General features: G+C 37.6%; 1 protein-coding gene across 1 annotated transcript in view; it reads right to left on the bottom strand.

Moving 5' to 3' along the window:
• Window positions 1-8,610: 8,610 nt before the first annotated feature.
• LOC139691672 (GDNF-inducible zinc finger protein 1-like) overlaps window positions 8,611-26,648 on the bottom strand; it is a 33,287-nt gene continuing 15,249 nt past the window's right edge. Inside the window, exons 4-6 of the mRNA XM_071589515.1 lie at window positions 19,593-19,716; window positions 12,971-13,369; window positions 8,611-8,765 (exon numbers count right to left, since the gene is read on the bottom strand). Of these exons, the coding sequence (XP_071445616.1) occupies window positions 8,611-8,765; window positions 12,971-13,369; window positions 19,593-19,716 (678 nt within the window). The remainder of the gene's footprint in view (window positions 8,766-12,970; window positions 13,370-19,592; window positions 19,717-26,648) is intronic.

Below are 26,648 nucleotides of genomic sequence, written 5' to 3' on the forward strand. Positions count from 1 at the left end.
AACTCCTAGCGAAAGACCCCGTCTCATTTATTTCACCGTACCAATTTGCCAATTGGACCACCTTCGTCGTCCGGAAATTCCTCAGCGTTAGTCAAGATCCTTTTCTGAGACGTCCCTTGTCGCGCTGTCCTCGAGGGGACACGACAATATTATAGAAATTATTCATAATAAGGGTTTCAATAACTGGGTTTTGATATAAATTCCCTTTGCCAAACTAGAGGCATTTGACTTTGGTTTCTTTACTGCTAAACCACAGGCTTCCAAAACCTGCTTTATCTGCTGTTTTGATGCATGTTGTCCTGGACCAATACCTCATTAATTTCCTTAAATTGTTGCACAAAACAGATTTGCTTCCTCTTGATTCAGTTGAAATATTGCAACAAAAATGTTTTGCACTAATCTGATATCCATCTTTAATCACACAGCATTTAGTATGGAAGAAATTAAGGTGTATTAAGGCTACGTAAGTTCTATTGTATTTCCAGAATCGAACACTGCAATTGCATTCCCCAGTTTTCTGTGCAACTCTGGGGATTGTATAACTGACTTCATCATAAAGAAAGTGGGTTGGGATGTTAGGACTTTGAAGGATCTGGCTCTGCACAAAAATAGGCATTGGAACACTGTTATCTTCTGTGGAAGTTGCCTTCAGGATAAAGTGACATTGTACTATTTCTGTCATGAGTACCATCTCTTGATGGAGGAAGGGGAAATAGGGGGGACTACCTAGAAGGTTCACTTATCTAGACATTCAGAATTTTGGGTTCTGGATAGGTTTGTTTATAAAGGCGCTTTGCCAAACCAGATTTTTGTACTTGGTATCTTTGGCACTAAAACTCTGGCTTTCATCCGATGCTTTGATGGATGTTTTGTTTCTTGTTAGTAATGTTGCTAGCCATTCCTCATATATTGTGATAATTCATAGCGAAAAATGGGTCAGTTTTCTCTTAAATTGATTGAAGCATTGCTGCTAAATATGTTTGAACATTTTCTTGTTTATGGCTTTCCACAAATGCCGTACTCACCTTGCCCAGAGATTTCTCATCCCTAATTCCTTGCAGAATTTTTTTGCAACTTGTCTTTTAATACACTCATGGCCATTCAATGTGTTGCTTCACCTTATAGCCATCCTTCAGGTGAATCATTTCCAAGGGATATAAGATCATATTTTAGTTCTGCTTCCTACTTTAAAATGGTTTATATTAAAGATGTAGAGTCCCAGTACATTTAGTTAACTTTGAATTAATTTCCTCAGTAAAAAATGGATCTATATTGAGGAATTCTAGGGCTGCAAGAAATTTTAGTTTATTTATTTCAACAGGAAACATTAGCAATCTACTGCAACTATCTTAATGAGGTTTTTCCTCATTAAAGCAGCTGTATTCCTACAACCTCATGTGAAGTAACAGCTCATCCTTAATTAAGAAAATATAGGCATAACTTAAATTCCATAGCAGCACCTGTTTAAATTCTATTGCTAAAGCACTAATACAGGTCCAAATATTTGCATTTCTTAAAATATACTGAATAAATGAAATGACCTCTAACCTACAAATGAGAGATGAGGAGGTATGTCACCAGGAGTGTTTCTGAAATTTATTCTTTCTGTTCCACAAGGATATATTTGCATTAGTTATCAGCCTATACTTTTTATATCTAATTACACATACATTTCAACAGATTCAATTAGCTTCCTAGAGAAAACTGATGAGCAGAAAAGCTCTTTTAAAAATGTGACCCATTAAATAATTTTAAATTTGGCAAACTTAAGATACAATAAATATTTATAAGAATAGTGGGTACTGGAAATCTATCATACATATTTTTAGAATGTTCAAATTATATACTTGAGGACCATCTCATTCAAAATGCATTGCTATCTTCATAGATTAATGACATTGATTCGAGTTGACAGTTGTAACCAGCTTTAAATGAAATTTCTTTTGAAAACAATACGACTAATAAAATTTATATGATAGGGGTCTCCAATTACCATTATAATGCTTATTAAGAAAGAGGTCTTGATCAAACATGGCAACTGGGATTTAGGAGCCCTATACAGAGTATTCATACAACTTTGATGTTATATAAATAGGAATGGAAGAGTTTTGTGCAAAATTTCTCCCTCAAAAAAATGGCAATTCTGATTTTATATGCTCATTTGACTTGAGTTGTATTACTTTTATGTTATGTCAACACCAACAGTCATTAAAATATGGACTTAAGTTTGTATCGGCAAGCAATTGTTTCAGAACAGCTGTAATACCAGCCAGGCATGTATTTAGGGTACTTATTCTCATTAAGAGTAAAGCCTTGATTAAATGAGGTAAGTGTAAAAGGGGATCCGTAAAAAAAAGTCTACATAGAATTTTAAGTTGAATAAATAGCAATTGAAAAGTTCTGTGCAAAATTGCCCTCTTCAAAAATGGCTGGTGGAATTTTATATCCTGATATTTTTTGAATTGTATTACTTATTATATTATTTACACATAACCAGGCATTAAACTATGGACTACAGTTTATTTCAGCAATTTCATGGTTACAATATAGCTGTAATATAAGGCAATGTTTTCACAAGGCAATGTAATCAGCATTTTCTCTCAAATCTCTTAACTATCAAAGAGTTAACAACATTGTCAACAGAATAAAATGCTTAAAAATGTTAGGGTAGATGGGAAATACTAAAATATACAAAAATTAGTATCAAAAATACAGTAACAGATGAGATTATATGCATATATACAAAACAAAACTACCAAAAACATACCTCTATGTGGCTAAAAGGACATACTAACAGTAATACTAGCACACACACTCAATAGATATAATAACGCGCACTCATGAAGACATACTAACACATGCATAAACTTACACGCATGAGATGGCACATATCTGGGTGCTCCAGTCATTTAAACCTCCAAGATTGAATCATGTCCAATTTCAGTCACCACTTAGCAATCCTCTCTCACCACCTTGTCAATTTCCTATTGGACGAACAGATCTTCTTCCCTCACAATTCCCATACCAAAACTGTCTTCATTTTTACCCCAATGACTACTTTATGATGGCTACCATCAAAACTACTCACATAAGTATCCTTTCTTTGTTCTTGTAATATCTTGATGCTTATTTTTATACATTTATGAATGGTCATGAAGCATTGTGTTCCAAAGATAATTATATAAGTATGTATATATATATGAAAATACACACATATATATATATATATATATATATATATATATATATATATATATATATATATATATATATATATATATATATATATATATATATATATGTATATAAGTGGGTTGCTGTAGTCCAGTGGGTAAAGCATTGGACTGCTGAACAGAGGGTCCTGGGTTTCAATCCCAGGTAAGGTACTCAGGGCACCTGCAGCTCCATTAAAGCTAAAGTGATTTTTGGGTAACAGGTCTTCCAGGGAAAGCATAACTGGAACAGAGAAAGGAACTGGCTTTCATACCCTGATAATTCCCTGATAAGTTCTGAAATTGTGTCTGCAGGGCTAGAGCCCATGTGGGTGGCTCCTGCTCCCTCATGCTCAGTGGTTATGATGGGGGCTCCCAGTCTGCTTAGTCTCAGATTTGGGGACCAAGTGGATATACAGGTGAGACAAGGCCTGAGTTGGTCATTTGGTCAAAAAGGTTCAGAGAGACAGAGTGCCTCCAGATCTCTCCATTGTTAGTGGTGGGTACGCACATGTCAAACCAATTGACCTCACTGGTCTTCAGTCCGAGACACATCTGGCAACAAGCAGAACATCCAGAAGTTAGACACAGATCCCATCCACAGCCAAGCATGTCTCTGCCATCTCCTGAACCAAGGAACATGTCACCAATGCTGAGAATGGGGGAGAAGGATCACCCGCATGGGCTCCAGCCCTGCAGACACAATTTCAGGCCGTATCTCAAGTGATGCAGACCACTAGGCAATTGCAAATCCAGCCCGGTAAGTCAGCAAGACTGATAACGCTGCTACCGCCAGTACAAATGATAGCACTGGAGTAGATGTTCGTGGCACTATGCTCTGCAAGCCTGGTCACATGGACCACCCTACCAGAGGACAATGATGAGGTCCTCACCTTGTGCCATTAAGTTAAGGATGGCAGGAATTCATCTAAGCTGACCCGGCATGACCTCCACAAGTTTGATGTAATGGTAGCCACTTTGGCCTATTGAATGATAATCCTGGACCTGGTAAAACATGTAGTATAAAATAGAATCCGGGTACTTGCTGTCATCCAGGCACATTTCTGGGAAACAGACACCATCAGAAAATGCCCTGCTGCAGCTGCCCTTGAATACTATCCAGCCGCAGCTCACCATTATAGTAGAAGCACCACCACGACAACAATACCAGCCAGCAGGACCGCCCAGCAGACAGGCAGGAGCCAAGAATGCCTATACTCAGTAATCCGGGCAGCCCTTTTGGGGCAAAAGATGCCCAACAACAACATGTTCCTCCTCTGCCGGGTTTGACAACTGAGCAAATGCCTGTGCCAATGCCATCACTCCCTGTGGTGCCAAGCAATCTTAACTAGATGGCTAATGAATCTGGGGTCCTTGTTGAGTCCCTCAAAGGTTCCAGAGACCCCAGACACCAAGGAGTGGGAGACAGACTCCTCATCTTCAGAAGAATCAATGGTAATTGAAAGTTATAAACAGGAAATAGTGACAGGTGTGTCAACCACAATGAGAAATAGTGAACTTGATATGGACCCATACGAAGAGACAAGTGTGAAGCAATTGCCACCGCAACTCGCTACACATGACACGCATGGCAATTACAAGGGCCAGAATTATAACTTTGAGCCAGACAAGGAAAAGGAGCCAAGGGAGCAGCCACTGTTACCAGGACTACAGGAAGAAGAAGGAAAAAGTACTCCCTACCTCAGGCAGATACCCATATAGATGTGCATCCTTCAGTCAGACCATCCATTGGGGTGCCAATGTACCAAGACCAGAAGGAATTCGGACGAGAATCTTAATGTGTCATGCATTGGCACCTGCCATTTTCCAACAGTGGGTGCAGGCAGTTAGTAGTGAACTGTACAAGAAATTCCAGGTAGTCATGATAGCATATCAGGACCATTGGCTTATCCTGTTGAATACTGACCAAACAACGTTGGTGCAACAAATACTCCAGTTCATAGAAGTAGAGCTAGGAATAATGGTCAATCTTGAAAAGAGCTTGTTAATTCCATCAGTGAGAATAAAATATCTGGGGTTACATATAGACACTGCTTTAATGTAGCTCAGCTTGACAAAGTACACATTGAAGCAGATCAGATTCATGATTGATTTTGTCCAGAGATAACAACAAAAGGATAAACCCAAGGCAGCGGCATATATTGCCTGGATAACCTGCATTTTGAAACTTGACCTAGTCCAGGACACAGCAAGGTGCAACATCACATGGCTGGAGTGCCGATCGGATGAAAATGAATGTCAGGGACCCATAGCCTTTTCCAATTATAAGTACATTTTAGATGTGTTCAGTTACAACACCCTATTCCAGGTAGCATGGGTGATTCCGATGCTTTCAACCTCTGAAATATGTGCCATAGAGCATTAGAGACCAATTATGGAGACATAGGCTTTGGTGGCCTAAATGAAGGCCTATCATGCAATCAATATTGCAGACCCCAATATGAATGCATTAATTTGTTCAGATGATGAAGCTGTAATTTCATCCCTGACTATGGGAAAGGGTTTTATATTTATGTGTCTTGATATCTTATATCCATTTATGAGCTTAATAAAAGAATGGTCACAGAATGTGACCTGGAGGTATATTCCCTTGGAACAAAATCTGGCTGACCATCCTCCGACTGTCCTGCCTCCCTATGTCCACTTGGCCTTGGATTTGGGAGTCAGGTGGATATATAGGTGAGTTGAGGCCTGAGTTGGTCAGTTGGTAAAAAAGGGTCAGAGAGGGAGTGCCTTCAGATCACATCCAGTCCTGTATACCTCTGATCATCCTCTGCCATTCACCCGACCTGACTTATCCTTAAAAGGTAACAGATATCACCCTTGAAAACTATTTTCCCGCCCTTTCCATCAAGGAGTCAGCTGGAGAGGCATTCATCTCGGAGGAGATCTCTGCAGACCTGCAGGGCGAGTTGGAGGAAGAGGAGGAGGAGAGGAGAAATGGGAAGTTGCTGGAGAACAGTATGGTGGTGGTGGGAATCATCTCAGTGACTCCATACCGGATCAATGCCGGCTAGATCCCCAGCAGTGCTGCAGCACCATCTGACTAGGCAGCAGTCAGGTAGGATGTCATTGATGTTAAGGAGCCAAGGTGCAATGGAAATAATGAGATGGCATCCTGGGATGAATTGACCCCCGGCACCAATTGGCTCAAGTTTGGTCAGCAGCTGATCCTGTCTTAATCCACGCTGCTTACTTAGTGACTTAAGCCACTTGGCCCACACAGACTCCTCCGTGATGGAACTCAGCTAGTCTGAGGAGCATGAACTCATGCCTTCAGAGTCAGAGGTGTGATGGACAAGGGCAGAAGTGTGCGCTGCCCTTTGCGGTTGGAGTGGATTCTTGAAACAATAGGGCTAAAATCAAGGAAAAGAAGAAATGAAATACAATCCATTTAAAGAAGTTGTATTTCCAAATTGTTTGTGTAGAAGAAGGGGGAAGGAGCTGGATTTCCTCCCAAAAGTATTTTCCCACATCTTCCCACCCCCTTGCCTCTACCTTCTTCAAACCTGGGCTTTCCAGCAAATAATCTTATTTTCTAGGTCAATATTTCTTAAATATTCTTATTTTCTTCCTTTGCATCAATAAATATTCTATATAATTAACATGTCATTAAACTTGCAATCATTTATTTCAAAACCTTTATGGCTATGTCTTAGGTGAACCCCGGCATTATATAATAATGAGCCCTGAAACCCTGATATTCATGATATTATATTTAAGGATGGACAAAATAGTGAATGAAAATGTTGATAAAAGCAAAGTATTCATAAACCTATCAAATGATAATTTATTATTGGTAGAAGTGCACATGGAATCTACACCCTTGATCATCATCTACATACCAAGCAATCATAATCAGAAATTAATTGATAGGATTTATCAAATTTACAGGACATAATAAATAATGAGTTCATGCAGGTAAATAAGGCAGCATTTGTAGCTTACGATAGTGATATAAGATTGGAATAAGATGTAAGGCAAATTAGAGATGGGAATTAGGTCCGAGACTACAGTTTGTGCACAAGAATTCACCACATAGAGAAAGACATTGAGTTCTGCAGGTTAAAATGAGGATTAGCCATTATTTATTCCTTGTTTGGACACAAAAAGACATAGGTATGCATGAAAAACGCCAGGTAACTCAGATAGGCATTAGTTAGATAATTAATACTAAGATTTAGGTACAAATAAGCATAAGGATAAATAATAAATTAACCTAAATTATACTAGTATAAAAAGAATTGTATAAATGTTGTCTGAGGCTGTGGAAAGTGTACAGAGTAAGGGTGGAATTGGTGCACTATACAGTAATGCAGACTAATTGCCATTTGTTCAATGCCATTGGCTTGCTTCTTGTATTATAATTTCAGGGAGAGAGTACTAGGAAGGGAGAGATTGTGAAGAATTGGATGAATTTGTAAAAGTGCATTAAATAATAAATAATGCAAGTAAGCAATAATGCAATACAAAGAATTTATCTTGTCTTAATGCTGGAATGTGTATGATCAGTTACCATCTTACTTGCCTCATCATTGTCTGACCATTTCCCATTCGACAAACATCTCCCCTCACAATTTCCCTATCAAAACTGTCTTTATTCTTCCCCCAATGACTACTTTCTGATGACTACCATCAAAGTTACTCATGAAAGTATCCTTTCTTTGTTCTTGAAATATCTTTATCCGTATTTTTGTATATTTATGCATGGTCAAAAAGCATTGTTTCAAAGATAATCATAAGTATGTGTGTATTTATAAATATAAACATATATATATATATATATATATATATATATATATATATATATATATATATATATATATATATATATATATATATATACACATATACATGAAAATACACATAAATATATACATATATATATATAAATATATATATATATATGTATATATATGTATGTATATGTGGGTTGCTGTAATCCAGTATTGGCATTGGAGCATTGGACTGCTGACCGGAGGGTCCCTGGCTCAATTCCCAGGCAAAGCACTCTGGGCACCTGCAGCTCCACTAAATCTAAAGTGATTTTTAGGTACCAGGTTTTCCTGATAAACCTTAACCGGAAGAGAAAGGAACTGGCCCCCAATACCCTGATGAGGCCTGATATTGAATCTCCAGGGCTAGGGCCCTTACGGGTGGCTCCTGCTCCCTAATGCTCAGCAGTAATGATGACGGCTCCCAAATCCGGTCCGCTCAGCTTCAGATTCAGGAGTTGGGTGGATAGATAGGTGGGATAAGGCCTTAGTTGGTCAGTTGGTCGAAAAGGTTCAGAGAGGGAGAGTGCCTAGGAATCTCTCCATTGTTCATGATGGTTACCCCATCATGTACATGTCCAACCAGTTGACCTCACCCATCTTCAGTCTGAGACACACCCAACAACAAACAAAGCATCCAAAATTTGGAAACCCATCTCGACCACAGGCAAGTCTCTCTCTGCCATCTCCTGGACCAAGGAGCATGTAGATAATGCTGAGCATGAGGGAGCAGGAGCCACACGCATGGGCTGCATCCCTGGAGACATAATTTGAGTCCTTATCAAAAGAGATGCAGACCATTAGGACATTGCAAATCTATCCCCGTTAGTCAGCAAGACCAGTAACACTTCTACCACCGGCACCAAGGCTGACACAGGGGAAGATGTTCGTGGCACTATACTCTGCAAGCCTGGCCGCGTGGATCACCCCACCAGAGGACAATGATGAGGTCCTCACCCTGGGCCATCAAGATAAGTATGGCAGGAATTCATCTAAGCTGGCCCGGCATGACCTGCACGAGTTTGACTTAATGGTAGCCATTATGGCCAATTGAATGATACCCCCAGGCCCAGTAAAACATGTAGTATACAATAGAATCTGGGTACTTGCTTTCATCCAAGCACATGGCTGTGAAGTAGCCATGCAATTTCAAGAAATATTGGGTAACATCCTGCTGCGGCTGCCTTCAAATACTATCCAGCTGCAGCCCACCATTATAGTACAAGCACCACGGCAATAGCTATATAAGCCAGTAGGGCAGCCCAGCAGATAAGCAAGAGCATAGAATGCTTATACCCCGAATACTGTAGATTCTGGGATAGCCCTTTCAGGGTTGACAACTGAGCAAATGCCTGTGCCTGCACCATTACTCAGTGTGGTGCTAAACCATCTGAACAAGTTGGCTAATGAACCTGGGGTCCTTGTTGAGTTTCTCAAATTTCAGATCCCCTAGACCCCAAGGAGTAGGAAACAGACTCGTCGTCTTCAAGAGAATCAATGGTAAGTGAAAGTGGGAAACAGGTAATAGTGACAAGTGCATAAAAAACAGGAGATACATTTCCCAATTACTTACTGAACTTTAGTCTGTAACTCAGTGACTGGTGTTGAGAAAATAACATAAAAGGTAATAAAATTCAATTAATATCAGAGTAGAAAAGTTCTGCCATTTTTGGAGAAAGAAACTTTGGACCAAACATTTTAACATCTATATATATATAATTTCATCATTGTGTATATGCTCTTTGTAAGGCTCCTATTGCATGGATACCCAATAAAAAAAGGAATTTTTAAAAATGAGAATGAGTATTGTAATATCTTACCGCTAGCATTAGAATTTCCTCAATTGCTCTGATTGAATTTTAAAACCTTTCATGTTATTTGCTCAACCCCAGTAACTGAATAACTGATTACAGTTCAGCAAGTAATTAGGAAATTTGCCCATTATGCATCTCTGTTTTTCAAATGGCACTCCATAAATTCTCTCATAACCTCAAATTAAGGTGCATTTTTAATTAGATACATGCGAATAGTTTATAAACTAATGCATACATGTTTGTAGACCATATTCAAAATGACCTTCAGGACCATATCTGGAGGTAACCTTTTCTTATTATGCATGCAAAGTTTTTTAGTCATTACATTCATAAAGTATATTTTCAGGAGTATCTTTTACAAAAACATATTCAATTACTATGGAAAGAAAATCTAAACCTTATGCTGTTTACAAATTTCAGTGAACTAGAGAGTTATTAAGTTGAGGATGAAGTTTTTTTGATGATTGTAACAGGATCCATTTGCTTTCATGAGGGTAATGCTTATTAACATAAGAATTCTCGTGAGAGTACGAAAAGGCAGGATAAAAGGAGATAAGTATAAAAGTTCTCAACTTGACACAGGAATGCAATTTCAATCAGAGAAATATTTATGATTCCTTCCTGGATGCATGTGTGTTTAGTTTGAAAGGCAAGTTCCATATTTTTCTCTCAAATAGTTTTTTAAACATATTGTAAGAGTACTAGTCTTTTGTGTTTCTGATTAAAAGTGAAAAACTTGAATTTCTTGCAGAAGTGAAATTCTTCTTTTTAAATGAATTAATTCCTTAGGAAATTCACTTGAAGTTTATGAATGTTTAGGGAGACTCATTCAATTTCAGCTGATAAAAACTGAGATGCTGAAATTTAACAGGATTCTAATATCCCTTTGAGATGACACACAAGATGGAGAGCCATCAAGTGCTACAGTACAGAAAAATATCAAAATATATACAAAATAGTACGACATTAGACGATTAAAGGGGCATGAGATACGTAAGACCTTAAGGAAAGCAAAGGAAAAGTTGCAAAATAACTTGCCTAAGAAATTTGGATGGGTAAGCTCAAGGCAAGGTGAGTGCTGCATTTGTTAAAAGCCCTTTAAAAGCAATTTCCCAAACAATGTTTTGGCAGATTCCAGACGTTACCAATACATTATCAGGTGGCTTAGTCCCAAAGAAACCAATGGTGAACACATATGGTTTAATAGCAGGAGTATTTGGGTAAATAAATTTTTAAATGTTTCGATGATAAAAACTTCCTTCATTAACCCCATGTGGTTTGGACTGAAATATATCAAAGCCTCTTTATCAAGAAAGCAAATTCCACAGAAATACCTGCATTATAATCTATTTTCATATAGAAACATATATTCACAAATCCTAACATCCTGACCCACTTGCCCAAAGACAACATATGATTAGGCAAAGTAAAAATACGACTAAAAAATACATTTAAAACCCAAGGTATAAAAAACTTCATTTATATTCCCAATTGAGTCATATTTCTTCAATAGCAGTGGGAGTGTTAAGGATAATCAAGTTGGAAATGTTTGGATGAGAAAAGCTTTCACTATTGATCCCTTAATTGACCTAAATACATAAAAATAAGGTATTTTGGACTGGTATACCTCAACACCTCCTTATCCAGAAGGATCATTTCACTGAAAGTAGTAAACTTCTTATCTCTATTTTTGTTTAGAAAGAGATACTCCCAACTCCTATTTTACTCTCCCCACCAGACAATGTCAGCAATACAATCCTCATAATGTTCAGCAAGAGCTGGGGAATACCCTTGCAGCATTTCAGCATTGATATATAATGGCACGTCTATAGATGTCTACTTAATACTAATTAAATGCTGTGCATTTGAAGATGGATCTCTTTAGTATCTTCTTACTTTAAATGAAGTCATGCAACAATACGTTTTGCAACACATCAGGGTTGTTGATGAACTGCCAAACTTAACAGCACTCTTAATGAAAAATCCACCTTCACTGAAAAGCGTTAGTAAAAAATATATTCTCATAATGTCCTACACTATTCCTCTTTCATATCAACAACCTATCTAAATATTTACACGCAGTTGATTCATGCATAGGTCATCAAATGATTGGAACATTAAGTCATTGTAGCTTGACTTAATTATATTCAAATGAATGATAGTCAAACGAAATTTTTCATAACTGTTAATTTTTATTCAAAGAAGTTTTACAAAACAGAAGAATGATGTCACAGTTTTACAAACTTGAAATTTATGTATTATAATGATCTTTGGTAGTGATAAAATTATTTGGAAGTTTTTTATCATAATATAAACGTCATTATCTAAATTATGCATGTCATTCATACATTGCCTCTGTACTTCTTGGGAGAAGGATTTTTTTAATTCGAGCACTTTAGCTTTTTCCTTGTTTCTAAGCCTGCCTTTATTCAATGATAAAGGTTGTTTTTAAAATTCTCACGAACATATCAACCTCATTTCTGCTTTCAAATGTATGTGGCCTTCAATAAGGCTCCGGTTATGAGTATGAGTGAATGAAATTGAATATAATTTACATTGCTCCCTGATCATTTTGCAGTGTGTGACTTCATGTGTGACTTGAGATTTCTTTTCCGAATGAATGCTTTAGAACAGATGTGGCACCTATGTGGTCTTTCTCCAGTGTGTGTCATCATATGCCTTTTAAGATCCCTTTTCCAAGCAAATGCTCTTGAGCATATCTCACACTTGAGACTTTTTTCTCCGGTGTGCACCAACAAATGCCTTTTAACATCATTATTCTGAGTAAATCCTTTAGAACAGATCTTGCACTGGTATGGCTTGACACCAGTATGTCTCAACAAGTGTATCTTTAGATGACTATTCCGAGCAAATAATCTTGAGCATATCTCACACTTGTGTCTCTTTTCACCAGTATGTGTCAACACGTGCCTTTTAAGACCACTGTTCTGAGTAAATCCTTTGGAACAGATTGTGCACTGGTATGGCTTTTCACCAGTATGAATCAACAAGTGCGACTTTAGAGTACTATTCAGTGCAAATGCTCTTGAGCATATCTCACACTTGTGCCTCTTTTCATTCGTGTGTGTCAACATGTGCCTTTTTAGATAATAATAATGAGTAAATGCCCTTGAGCATATTTCACAACTATGTGGGTTTTCTTCAGTATGTGTCAAAATGTGCCTCATTAAATACTGCTTTTGAACATAACCTTTCAAACATATAGCACATTTAAATGGTCTTTCTGCATTATGTGATGACTCTTTGAGCGCAGGTAAAGTTTTGATGAAGTTTTGGGTGCAGAATTCACGTTGGAACTTCCTTTTCCCAGCATGCACCAAGTTGATGTGCCTTGCAAGGTCATTTTTTCTGTCAAATGCCTTTGAGCAAGAGTCACAATAGAATTTTGTTGCATTCCAAACATGCACATGCAAGACATGATCTTTGAGAAGGTCCCTTTGTGCAAATTCCTTGTAGCAGATTTGACAAGCATGCAATAAAATGCCTCCTGCATCTTTCCCTGCAACATCTTGTTTCTTACAATTATCTGAAAGATTTAAAGAAAAGTAATCTTATCAATGAAAAATTTTAGCTGCAATGAACAAGTTTTTTATCTCCAGATGACATTTAAACATTTATGTACATAAATTACTCCTATAATATAATTGTACTATGGCATGTGGGCTCATTTCAGATGATTTTCATTATGCCATCTTCAATAAAGCTAAAAGGCCAGGGACAAAGCACGTCATTATCTGATGCTGACCCAATAATGTATTCAGTTTTTTTCTCAGAAAGTCTGCTGAAAATATTTGTACTCAACACAAAAAGGTTAGCAGAATACCATTTAGCTTCTATAATACCTTTTTCAGAAGATATGGGCCAGGAAATTGTTTCCCTGAGTTGTTACAATCAAATCATCCATTGAAGTTCTATTTGAAACAAACAAATTAAAACACATATACTTGTTGCTCCATTACCTGATTTTATAAAATCATGTTTAAGAATTATTTTCATGTTCCATTAAAATTATTTAATGTAAATGATGATTGAAAATTTTTAATGTCAAGAAATTAAATTATGACCCTTGCACAAGAGTTCACCAATTTACTTAACTGATGGCTTGTTTCAACCAGCTTGCACATTCCATGAGCACCTAATCGTTGACTTTAAACATACAAGTACAAAGAGATACGCAGTAAAATGAATATAGTTTTCTGGTGGTAAATTGACTTACATACATAAAAAATTATCAAGAAAAGGGTTCAATGCCATCACGCATTACATTTCCACAATTGTTTACTTGGCATGAAAAAATGCCTAGAAAATTAAATTTGTAAAAGGATTTTGAGAAGAAATAAGAATATTTCCTGTTTTAAATGAATGGAATCAGAGAAAAGACTGGTGTATAAAAAAGGGAAATTCATTTCCTAGGGAATAGATAATTAATTGAAATTAACTGTGTGGCTGTTTTTTACCCAAAGCACAAAGTCCAACAATAGAAGTTAAAATACCAAAATGACAATATTTAAGATGGGGACTAGGAGAATGAAAATCTTTATTGATTAATAAAATCCTCAATTCATTCATGGACAAATTACTAATCAGGTAAAATGGTCATTTTAGTAAGTGATAAAGTCATTTTCCTCAAATAATTTATGTTTCATACTAAATTTATTTATAACATCTATTTATTATGTGAAAATACTATTAGTATGGCAATCCCTGATTTCCAACTGAGACATATGATTCCCTTAAAATTACTTTTATACATAATTTTGATAAAATTTATCCAAAAAAGACGTTTCACATTTCCTGGCATAACTTTTCATATAGTTGTCCTTTAGATTGCTAGAACTTTCTGCAGCAAATAAATTTTTTACAAGAAATTTAAGAAAGAAAATAAAACCCCCACTTTAAAGTTCTGTAAATAAAACGATTTAAAAACATATTTATTGCTTAAAAAGGAAATTTATTTTTAGGTTTATGGTCTGAAAACAAAATTTATGGTGGTTTCTTTAAACAAAAAAAAGTATCAGTGTATAATATGTGACAATTCTGTTGGGTTTAAAAGAAAATTATAATAAAACAAGTTATAATTACGAAATGTAAGTGTCATAAAAAGTTATGCTGAGCAGCTATTGCTAGCTGCTTGCTGGCTTTAGGCAAGATCAATTCTGAGGCACTTCTCTGTCATGAATATTTTAAATGCCAGCATTCATTGTGCTTTAATAAAAAAGAATTAAAGAGTATGACCTTGTTTCAATCATGGGCAGATAATTCTGACTCAATTACATGGGCTATTAATTTAATTCTAAAGAATAAAATACATTAACTATAATATTCTTTTTCTTGATATATTTAAAATTTCACTACCTAGCAATGAAAGAAATATAGGACCAATTGGCGAAATTATAACCTCAAAGTGACCAAGATAAGTGTATATTAACCCTCTTAGTGTGGTTGGGATTTCAGGGGTATTAGTGTGAAGTGCGAAGTTTAATTTAAGAAAATGTGTCGCCTTAGAAAAAAAACATTATGAAGTTATTTGTTTAGATATCCATATGCAGTTTTTTTAATTTAAAATATAATAATAAAGTTAATAATGATGTAGTGCATTTACATCATCTGAATAATGAATGTAATTATTAGAGTATCATAAATTTGAAGAATATTTCTTGAGCAATAATATTTTGATTTTTAGACACAAAAGAAATTTTTTTAAAGACATTTTTCAATTAAACTATGATATTTATATATAATAAAGAATCGAAAAGACGTGTAGAAAATATTATAGATAATTAAAGAGAAACCAGTGAATAGCAAATTTTTTTGTCAGCCTCTGCATAGTTTGATTTTGTTGAAAAGGCTTAATTTACTGTTGTTAAAATGGGACTTTTCCCCTTTCCTTGAGACTGTGGCAATGTGCTTACAATCTAAAGGCAGAAAAAAACCAAGTTCTAACTCACAGAGAACTGCTGACAATGTAATCCATTAAACAGGGCACAATTGATTAGATAGGATGGACGGCAAGAGAAACCAAAATGAATACAAAGCAGTGGCCTCATTTCCACCGTCTCAATAAAGTCTTAATAAGCAGGTACATATCAATACGACCACTCAACATCACATTCAAGAGATTACAGATGAAAACAGATTAGTAGCCTTTCAGTGGCTTTTCATAGTGGAAAGACCACTCAGAAAAAAAAACAGGCAAACAATTATGCTGAGATTCCTGATCTGTACAAAACTGAACGAAAAATTATAATAGGAATTATAGTATTTTAAAAGCATTTAAAATTGCTAATAAAAAATTAAAAAATTGGTTATGCAGTTCTAGCAAATTCAACCTATTGATAGCACAAAAACGATAAATTATTAAAGAAAAAACCATAAGTTACAATTATTTAAACAAAAGCCTACGCAAGAGCCAATATATCGGCCTGCCGCAATTTTCACCAGGGATACAAAAGCTGATATATCAGCCCACTGCACTAAGATGAGCATGGCAAAATAACTCATTAGGACCTTAGAATTAAAAATATGTTAGTAGCTACTAAACTTACTTTTAGCTGCAATAATATCTATAACAGTAGGGATTATATTTTTAATTTTTTGTGACTTCATGTTACATCATTATTTGGCGCTCTGGTTCAATTATGAAATTAGGAACTATGAAAAGATATGGCATAATTCCAGGCTAAAATATCTCTTGAGTACAGGATGTGAAATATAATATATTAAGGTGCTAACTTTTTAAAAGGTAATTATTTCTCACAAGGACTTTGCTAAGGACTAAGATGTTAATTCCCAAAAAAAAAAACTAGAAACTAAATAAGCAAAGAGGATATATAAAATTAAGAATGTAAGCCATTTCTATAAAAGGACAATATCTCAAACTATTGTTTTATACATTTGAAAAAATTACATCATTAAGGAATTATAAACAAAGCTAAAAAAATTCTGAAACCGCAAATTTTGGATCTGCACAACTAATAAATAATTGGCATTGACAACTATGGCATGATAATAAGGCTCTTCTTAAACAAAAGGATTCAGACTTCTTTTATGGAAAACGGTGGATTTTTTGTGTGAATGCACTTACAGGGTCAGTAAAATAGGTATCAGGACTGCCTTGCTGTAGTCCAAATACAGCAGTGGATAGGTGTGTGACTTGTAGGCTTAGTAGAGGATATCCCCAAAAATAATAAATATTAGTTTAATTGGCTCTGTGCATGTATTGAGAAAGATGGTGGATATTAGTTATGACTGATTTTTTTTTGTTTTCATGAAAGAAATTAGTGTATATGGGAGCAATGCTCTAGTTCCAGGTCTTAAATTTGGAGTCCTGGAACTAATTAAAGAGGCTTATGCAAATGATGTCTTAAGCCTGAGAAGTTTTTAAGTAGCAAAAAATGTATAAGAAAGCGTGACAACTTAATAAAGATAAAGGCCAGGTAAGTTACCTCATGACCACTGCAACTGATTCTGAGCTGTCAAAAATAAAACTATTTCTCACTCTGCTATGCATTTAATAACCTCCCTAGTTAGTAAAGAATCCAGCCTATTGGGCGGAACCAACATTAATAATTAATGAAGATCTTGTGTTAAGGGAGGTATGGGCAAAGGTGGTTGCAAGAGTCTTGAGCAAGGAACAAAAATAGAAAGAAACTGCTGACATAATTTGCCATTGCAATGCTCTTATAAGCCCTGAAATGGCTCTACTGTCCCTTTTCTTGTATTTGAAACAAAAAGGCAGATAAAAATATAACAATTATACTCCAATCTAACAGTTCAAGTACTGATGACAAATGCTGAAACAATATTCTAGAAAATGATTTTCAGTAGACTTTTGACGAGTGGAAGATAAACCAACATGTATAGGTATATTGATGCAGGATGAACAAATTTTCAATTTTTTTAGGTACCTGTAAGGATAACATCATTGGCTTCTGATTTTTAGAGGCAACGATGATACTTATTATGTATGGATCCTACTTAATTTTATACCCAAAATCCCTAAAGTGAATAATTAAAGGTTAAATATTCAAAACAAGTAAATTGGAATACCTTTTAAAAAACGTTTCTACAAATTAAGACCATAGTAAATAAACCTGGAGTTAAATTGATCAGTGTACTAAAACCTTGACAAAGGAAACTTCCGAACTGAGGAAGAATATTCAACAATTCCATTTATAATCATGGCCAAAAGGGGTAGAGATCCTTAACTGTTAGTATAAAATGTAAAAAAGGCAACCATGGAATATTTGTGGTTCAACATATGTATCAGATTGGTACTTAAATTATTAAAGTTTGAAAACAAGAGGGACTTAGAAAATAACAACCAGCAGCAGTGAAATGAAATCTATTATATGCATTTTATTTTGTTAATTTTTAGGATTTTTGCCCTGTCAATTCCTGAAAGAGAGCATTTTATTTTGCAAAGTCTTTTGCAGTTGTTCTTGGGATCATAACCAAAAGGAAAGAGAGTAAGGCAATCAATAACTTACAGGATGATCAGTTTAGGTATAGGAAGGGGGAGGTACATGTAATGTCATTGCAGCAATGAGATTTTTAATCAAAAGGAATAAAGAACATGACCACAAGATATAATGCCAAAAAAAGGAATAGATTAGAGGGAAATGAGGCTAATCTGCTACCTGTTCATGTCCAAGACTGCTCAGGTGCGAGTGGAAAACGGGGAGTCAGGATGGGCAGTGTTAGGAAGAGGTGTAAGGCAGGGTTGCCCATTATCACCATTGCTGTTCAACATGTATGCAGAGGAAATGAATAAGAAGGCATGGGAAGAACTGGAGGTAGGAATGAAAGTGGGTGGGGAATTCATAAAATCAGTTAGGATTGCTGATGACCAAGCTTTAGTTTGTCAGTCAGCCAAGGGGCTGCAAGCATTGCTTAGTAAATTGGCAATTCGGTACAACAGGTATGAGATGAGAATCAATATTGATAAAACAAAGAATATGCAATTTTCTAGGATGAAAAAGCTTAGGTTAACATTAAAATAGGGAGGCAAAAACAAGAGCTGGAAAAACAATTTATGTATCTCAGTATTCATTGGACCAACACAGTAAAAGTAATAGGGACATAAGGATAGGAATTGCTTTAGGCAAAGGGACGTTGAGGAAGGACATTATGAAAAGATTCTTTAGGAAACTTTGATATGGAGGATAGCTATATACAGTGCAGAAACGTGGTCATTGAAGCAGGAGGATAGACATTGACTGAAGGATTTTTAAATGTGGGTGTGAAGAAGAATGGAGGAAGTAAAATGGACAGAAAAGAAAAAAAATGAGGAAGTACTTGGTATATAACGCAAAGAAAAAGGTTTGCTTGGAGATATCTTATGGAGGCAGGAAATGTTTCTGAAGGGGGTATTGACTTGCAGCTGGATGTTGAAGACTAATGGAGGGTAGATTGTTAGGCAAATGAGGAAAGAGAAGGAACAGAATAGGGATGTTAGACTGGATGATGGGAGGAAGAAGGAACTCAGAGCTGAAGAGGGACCTGATATAGCATAGAATGTTGTATTTTGCTAGGGGTGGAAATTATTTTATTAGTGTTTATGTCTATCCATAAACCTACATTGACCGGTAGATTACCTGATAATAATAATTATGTTACAGGTTTATTCTGATTTAAATATTTTCCCATCAATTTTTGTAATTAGTCATAATATTGTATCTGACGTTTTCAGTATTTCTAAAATATTCAAAATGCAAAAGTAAGACAACTGAGTCTCCAGCTCCCCTTACCTTGTGTCTTCAACTGATCTGATGTAACTCCGCCCATCTCCTGCAAAGTACTGTCGTCACATTCTTCCTTATTATCTACTTCTTCATCAGAGGATAAATGCAATTCTAAATCTTCTAAATCATCCTGAAAAATATCAACATAACCAATGTAGATTGTATTCATGTGAAACATTAATAAAATGCCCCAAAAACTTTCAAACCTAATCTATAAAATTACACAAGGTTTAAAATTATATATTTTGATTTAAATTAATAATTACCGAGCATTTGTCTTAATTTCTTCAAAAGCATTAACATTATTCATTGAACCTTCTAACATCAAATGATATTGCCAGTGTATCAATTCAAGTTTAGAGAAGGTAAATTAAGGTTTTCCCTTTGACAAATTCCAAATAAACTGCGGGAGATGCTCGGTAGCTTAAGTGGCTAAAGCACTCGACCGGATATTGAGGGATCTGGGTTCGAGTCCCAGTCAAGGCGAATGATTTTTACGCTCTGAAATTGTTGCATTGAAATGCACATTAGCAGATGACTCCGTTAAAAAAAAGTTACTGTTGCGGCATCTCCTGCAGTTTCTTTGGAATTTGTCAAAGGGAAAACACCATAACTGTTTAAAGTTGGCTTTAACCTCGTGGACAGTGGTGCCTCGCGCACGACTACGAATGCATGTGACATTGTATGTATGGTATTTCGTCATAACATCTAGTTCCTTTAAAAGCCCCAAAATTTCAGAGTTTAAGAGGACGCCTCGGTAGCTTAAGTGGCTAAAGCACTCGACCGGATATTGAGGGATCTGCGTTCGAGTCCCAGTCAAGGCAAATGATTTTTACGCTCTGAAATTGTTGCATTGAAATGCACATTAGCGGATGACTCCGTTAAAAAAAAGTTACTGTTGCGGCATCTCCCGCAGTTTCTTTGGAATTTGTCAAAGGGAAAACACCATAAGTGTTAAAAGTTGGCTTTAACCTCGTGGACAATGGCCCCTCGCGCACGACTACGAATGCATGTGACATTGTATGTACGGTATTTCGTCATAAAATCTAGTTCCTTTAAAAGCCCCAAAATTTCAGAGTTTAAGAGGACGCCTCGGTAGCTTAAGTGGCTAAAGCACTCGACCGGATATTGAGGGATCTGGGTTCGAGTCCCAGTCAAGGCGAATGATTTTTACGCTCTGAAATTGTTGCATTGAAATGCACATTAGCAGATGACTCCGTTAAAAAAAAGTTACTGTTGCGGCATCTCCTGCAGTTTCTTTGGAATTTGTCAAAGGGAAAACACCATAACTGTTTAAAGTTGGCTTTAACCTCGTGGACAGTGGTGCCTCGCGCACGACTACGAATGCATGTGACATTGTATGTATGGTATTTCGTCATAACATCTAGTTCCTTTAAAAGCCCCAAAATTTCAGAGTTTAAGAGGACGCCTCGGTAGCTTAAGTGGCTAAAGCACTCGACCGGATATTGAGGGATCTGGGTTCGAGTCCCAGTCAAGGCAAATGATTTTTACGCTCTGAAATTGTTGCATTGAAATGCACATTAGCGGATGACTCCGTTAAAAAAAAGTTACCGTTGCGGCATCTCCCGCAGTTTCTTTGGAATTTGTCAAAGGGAAAACACCATAAGTGTTTAAAGTTGGCTTTAACCTCGTGGACAGTGGTGCCTCGCGCACAACTACGAATGCATGTGACATTGTATGTACGGTATTTCGTTATAAAATCTAGTTCCTTTAAAAGCCCCAAAATTTCAGAGTTTAAGAGGACGCCTCGGTAGCTTAAGTGGCTAAAGCACTCGACCGGATATTGAGGGATCTGGGTTCGAGTCCCAGTCAAGGCGAATGATTTTTACGCTCTGAAATTGTTGCATTGAAATGCACATTAGCAGATGACTCCGTTAAAAAAAAGTTACTGTTGCGGCATCTCCTGCAGTTTCTTTGGAATTTGTCAAAGGGAAAACACCATAACTGTTTAAAGTTGGCTTTAACCTCGTGGACAGTGGTGCCTCGCGCACGACTACGAATGCATGTGACATTGTATGTATGGTATTTCGTCATAACATCTAGTTCCTTTAAAAGCCCCAAAATTTCAGAGTTTAAGAGGACGCCTCGGTAGCTTAAGTGGCTAAAGCACTCGACCGGATATTGAGGGATCTGGGTTCGAGTCCCAGTCAAGGCAAATGATTTTTACGCTCTGAAATTGTTGCATTGAAATGCACATTAGCGGATGACTCCGTTAAAAAAAAGTTACTGTTGCGGCATCTCCCGCAGTTTCTTTGGAATTTGTCAAAGGGAAAACACCATAAGTGTTAAAAGTTGGCTTTAACCTCGTGGACAATGGCCCCTCGCGCACGACTACGAATGCATGTGACATTGTATGTACGGTATTTCGTCATAACATCTAGTTCCTTTAAAAGCCCCAAAATTTCAGAGTTTAAGAGGACGCCTCGGTAGCTTAAGTGGCTAAAGCACTCGACCGGATATTGTGGGATCTGGCTTCGAGTCCCAGTCAAGGCGAATGATTTTTACGCTCTGAAATATTTGCATTGAAATGCACATTAGCGGATGACTCCGTTAAAGAAAAGTTACTGTTGCGGCATCTCCCGCAGTTTCTTTGGAATTTGTCAAAGGGAAAACACCATAACTGTTTAAAGTTGGCTTTAACCTCGTGGACAGTGGCGCCTCGGGCACGACTACGAATGCATGTGACATTGTATGTACGGTATTTCGTTATAAAATCTAGTTCCTTTAAAAGCCCCAAAATTTCAGAGTTTAAGAGGACGCCTCGGTAGCTTAAGTGGCTAAAGCACTCGACCGGATATTGAGGGATCTGGGTTCGAGTCCCAGTCAAGGCGAATGATTTTTACGCTCTGAAATTGTTGCATTGAAATGCACATTAGCAGATGACTCCGTTAAAAAAAAGTTACTGTTGCGGCATCTCCCGCAGTTTCTTTGGAATTTGTCAAAGGGAAAACACCATAAGTGTTTGAAGATGGCTTTAACCTCGTGGACAGTAGCGCCTCGCGCACGACTACGAATGCATGTGACATTGTATGTACGGTATTTTGTCATAACATCTAGTTCCTTTAAAAGCCCCAAAATTTCAGAGTTTAAGAGGACGCCTCGGTAGCTTAAGTGGATAAAGCACTCGACCGGATATTGTGGGATCTGGCTTCGAGTCCCAGTCAAGGCGAATGATTTTTACGCTCTGAAATATTTGCATTGAAATGCACATTAGCGGATGACTCCGTTAAAAAAAAGTTACTGTTGCGGCATCTCCCGCAGTTTCTTTGGAATTTGTCAAAGGGAAAACACCATAACTGTTTAAAGTTGGCTTTAACCTCGTGGACAGTGGTGCCTCGCGCACGACTACGAATGCATGTGACATTGTATGTATGGTATTTCGTCATAACATCTAGTTCCTTTAAAAGCCCCAAAATTTCAGAGTTTAAGAGGACGCCTCGGTAGCTTAAGTGGCTAAAGCACTCGACCGGATATTGAGGGATCTGGGTTCGAGTCCCAGTCAAGGCGAATGATTTTTACGCTCTGAAATTGTTGCATTGAAATGCACATTAGCAGATGACTCCGTTAAAAAAAAGTTACTGTTGCGGCATCTCCCGCAGTTTCTTTGGAATTTGTCAAAGGGAAAACACCATAAGTGTTTAAAGATGGCTTTAACCTCGTGGACAGTAGCGCCTCGCGCACGACTACGAATGCATGTGACATTGTATGTACGGTATTTCGTCATAACATCTAGTTCCTTTAAAAGCCCCAAAATTTCAGAGTTTAAGAGGACGCCTCGGTAGCTTAAGTGGCTAAAGCACTCGACCGGATATTGAGGGATCTGGGTTCGAGTCCCAGTCAAGGCGAATGATTTTTACGCTCTGAAATTGTTGCATTGAAATGCACATTAGCGGATGACTCCGTTAAAAAAAAGTTACTGTTGCGGCATCTCCTGCAGTTTCTTTGGAATTTGTCAAAGGGAAAACACCATAACTGTTTAAAGTTGGCTTTAACCTCGTGGACAGTGGTGCCTCGCGCACGACTACGAATGCATGTGACATTGTATGTACGGTATTTTGTCATAACATCTAGTTCCTTTAAAAGCCCCAAAATTTCAGAGTTTAAGAGGACGCCTCGGTAGCTTAAGTGGCTAAAGCACTCGACCGGATATTGAGGGATCTGGGTTCGAGTCCCAGTCAAGGCAAATGATTTTTACGCTCTGAAATTGTTGCATTGAAATGCACATTAGCGGATGACTCCGTTAAAAAAAAGTTACTGTTGCGGCATCTCCCACAGTTTCTTTGGAATTTGTCAAAGGGAAAACACCATAAGTGTTTAAAGTTGGCTTTAACCTCGTGGACAGTGGCCCCTCGCGCACGACTACGAATGCATGTGACATTGTATGTACGGTATTTCGTCATAACATCTAGTTCCTTTAAAAGCCCCAAAATTTCAGAGTTTAAGAGGACGCCTCGGTAGCTTAAGTGGCTAAAGCACTCGACCGGATATTGAGGGATCTGGGTTCGAGTCCCAGTCAAGGCGAATGATTTTTACGCTCTGAAATTGTTGCATTGAAATGCACATTAGCGGATGACTCCGTTAAAAAAAAGTTACTGTTGCGGCATCTCCCGCAGTTTCTTTGGAATTTGTCAAAGGGAAAACACCATAAGTGTTTAAAGTTGGCTTTAACCTCGTGGACAGTGGCGCCTCGCGCACGACTACGAATGCATGTGACATTGTATCTACGGTATTTCGTCATAACATCTAGTTCCTTTAAAAGCCCCAAAATTTCAGAGTTTAAGAGGACGCCTCGGTAGCTTAAGCGGCTAAAGCACTCGACCGGATATTGAGGGATCTGGGTTCGAGTCCCAGTCAAGGCGAATGATTTTTACGCTCTGAAATTGTTTCATTGAAATACACATTAGCGGATGACTCCGTTAAAAAAAAGTTACTGTTGCGGCATCTCCCGCAGTTTATTTGGAATTTGTCAAAGGGAAAACACCATAAGTGTTTAAAGTTGGCTTTAACCTCGTTGACAGTGGCGCCTCGCGCACGACTACGAATGCATGTGACATTGTATGTACGGTATTTCGTTATAAAATCTAGTTCCTTTAAAAGCCCCAAAATTTCAGAGTTTAAGAGGACGCCTCGGTAGCTTAAGTGGCTAAAGCACTCGACCGGATATTGAGGGATCTGGGTTCGAGTCCCAGTCAAGGCGAATGATTTTTACGCTCTGAAATTGTTGCATTGAAATGCACATTAGCGGATGACTCCGTTAAAAAAAAGTTACTGTTGCGGCATCTCCCGCAGTTTCTTTGGAATTTGTCAAAGGGAAAACACCATAAGTGTTTAAAGTTGGCTTTAACCTCGTGGACAGTGGTGCCTCGCGCACGACTAAGAATGCATGTGACATTGTATGTACGGTATTTTGTCATAACATCTAGTTCCTTTAAAAGCCCCAAAATTGCAGAGTTTAAGAGGACACCTCTGTAGCCTAAGTGGCTAAAGCACTCGACCGGATATTGAGGGATCTGGGTTCGAGTCCCAGTCAAGGCAAATGATTTTTACGCTCTGAAATTGTTGCATTGAAATGCACATTAGCGGATGACTCCGTTAGAAAAAAGTTACTGTTGCGGCATCTCCCGCAGTTTCTTTGGAATTTGTCAAAGGGAAAACACCATAAGTGTTTAAAGTTGGCTTTAACCTCGTGGACAGTGGCGCCTCGCGCACAACTACGAATGCATGTGACATTGTATGTACGGTATTTCGTCATAACAACTAGTTCCTTTAAAAGCCCCAAAATTTCAGAGTTTAAGAGGACGCCTCGGTAGCTTAAGTGGCTAAAGCACTCGACCGGATATTGTGGGATCTGGGTTCGAGTCCCAGTCAAGGCGAATGATTTTTACGCTCTGAAATATTTGCATTGAAATGCACATTAGCGGATGACTCCGTTAAAAAAAAGTTACTGTTGCGGCATCTCCCGCAGTTTCTTTGGAATTTGTCAAAAGGAAAACACCATAAGTGTTTAAAGTTGGCTTTAACCTCGTGGACAGTGGTGCCTCGCGCACAACTACGAATGCATGTGACATTGTATGTACGGTATTTCGTCATAACATCTAGTTCCTTTAAAAGCCCCAAAATTTCAGAGTTTAAGAGGACGCCTCGGTAGCTTAAGTGGCTAAAGCACTCGACCGGATATTGTGGGATCTGGGTTCGAGTCCCAGTCAAGGCGAATGATTTTTACGCTTTGAAATTGTTTCATTGAAATGCACATTAGCGGATGACTCCGTTAAAAAAAAGTTACTGTTGCGGCATCTCCCGCAGTTTCTTTGGAATTTGTCAAAGGGAAAACACCATAAGTGTTTAAAGTTGGCTTTAACCTCGTGGACAGTGGCGCCTCGCACACGACTACGAATGCATGTGACATTGTATGTACGGTATTTCGTCATAACATCTAGTTCCTTTAAAAGCCCCAAAATTTCAGAGTTAAAGAGGACGCCTCGGTAGCTTAAGTGGCTAAAGCACTCGACTGGATATTGAGGGATCTGGGTTCGAGTCCCAGTCAAGGCGAATGATTTTTAACTCTGAAATTGTTGCATTGAAATGCACATTAGCGGATGACTCCGTTAAAAAAAAAATACTGTTGCGGCATCTCCCGCAGTTTCTTTGGAATTTGTCAAAGGGAAAACACCATAAGTGTTTAAAGTTGGCTTTAACCTCGTGGACAGTGGCGCCTCGCGCACGACTACGAATGCATGTAACATTGTATGTACCTTATTTCGTCATAACATCTAGTTCCTTTAAAAGCCCCAAAAATTCAGAGTTTAAGAGGACGCCTCGGTAGCTTAAGTGGCTAAAGCACTCGACTGGATATTGAGGGATCTGGGTTCGTGTCCCAGTCAAGGCGAATGATTTTTACGCTCTGAAGTTGTTGCATTGAAATGCACATTAGCGGATGACTCCGTTAAAAAAAAGTTACTGTTGCGGCATCTCCCGCAGTTTCTTTGGAATTTGTCAAAGGGAAAACACCATAAGTGTTTAAAGTTGGCTTTAACCTCGTGG

This window comes from Hetaerina americana, unplaced genomic scaffold (genome assembly GCF_022747635.1).
Source record: "Hetaerina americana unplaced genomic scaffold, ioHetAmer1.1.p SCAF_39, whole genome shotgun sequence".
Classification (NCBI taxonomy): Eukaryota; Metazoa; Arthropoda; class Insecta; order Odonata; family Calopterygidae; genus Hetaerina; species Hetaerina americana.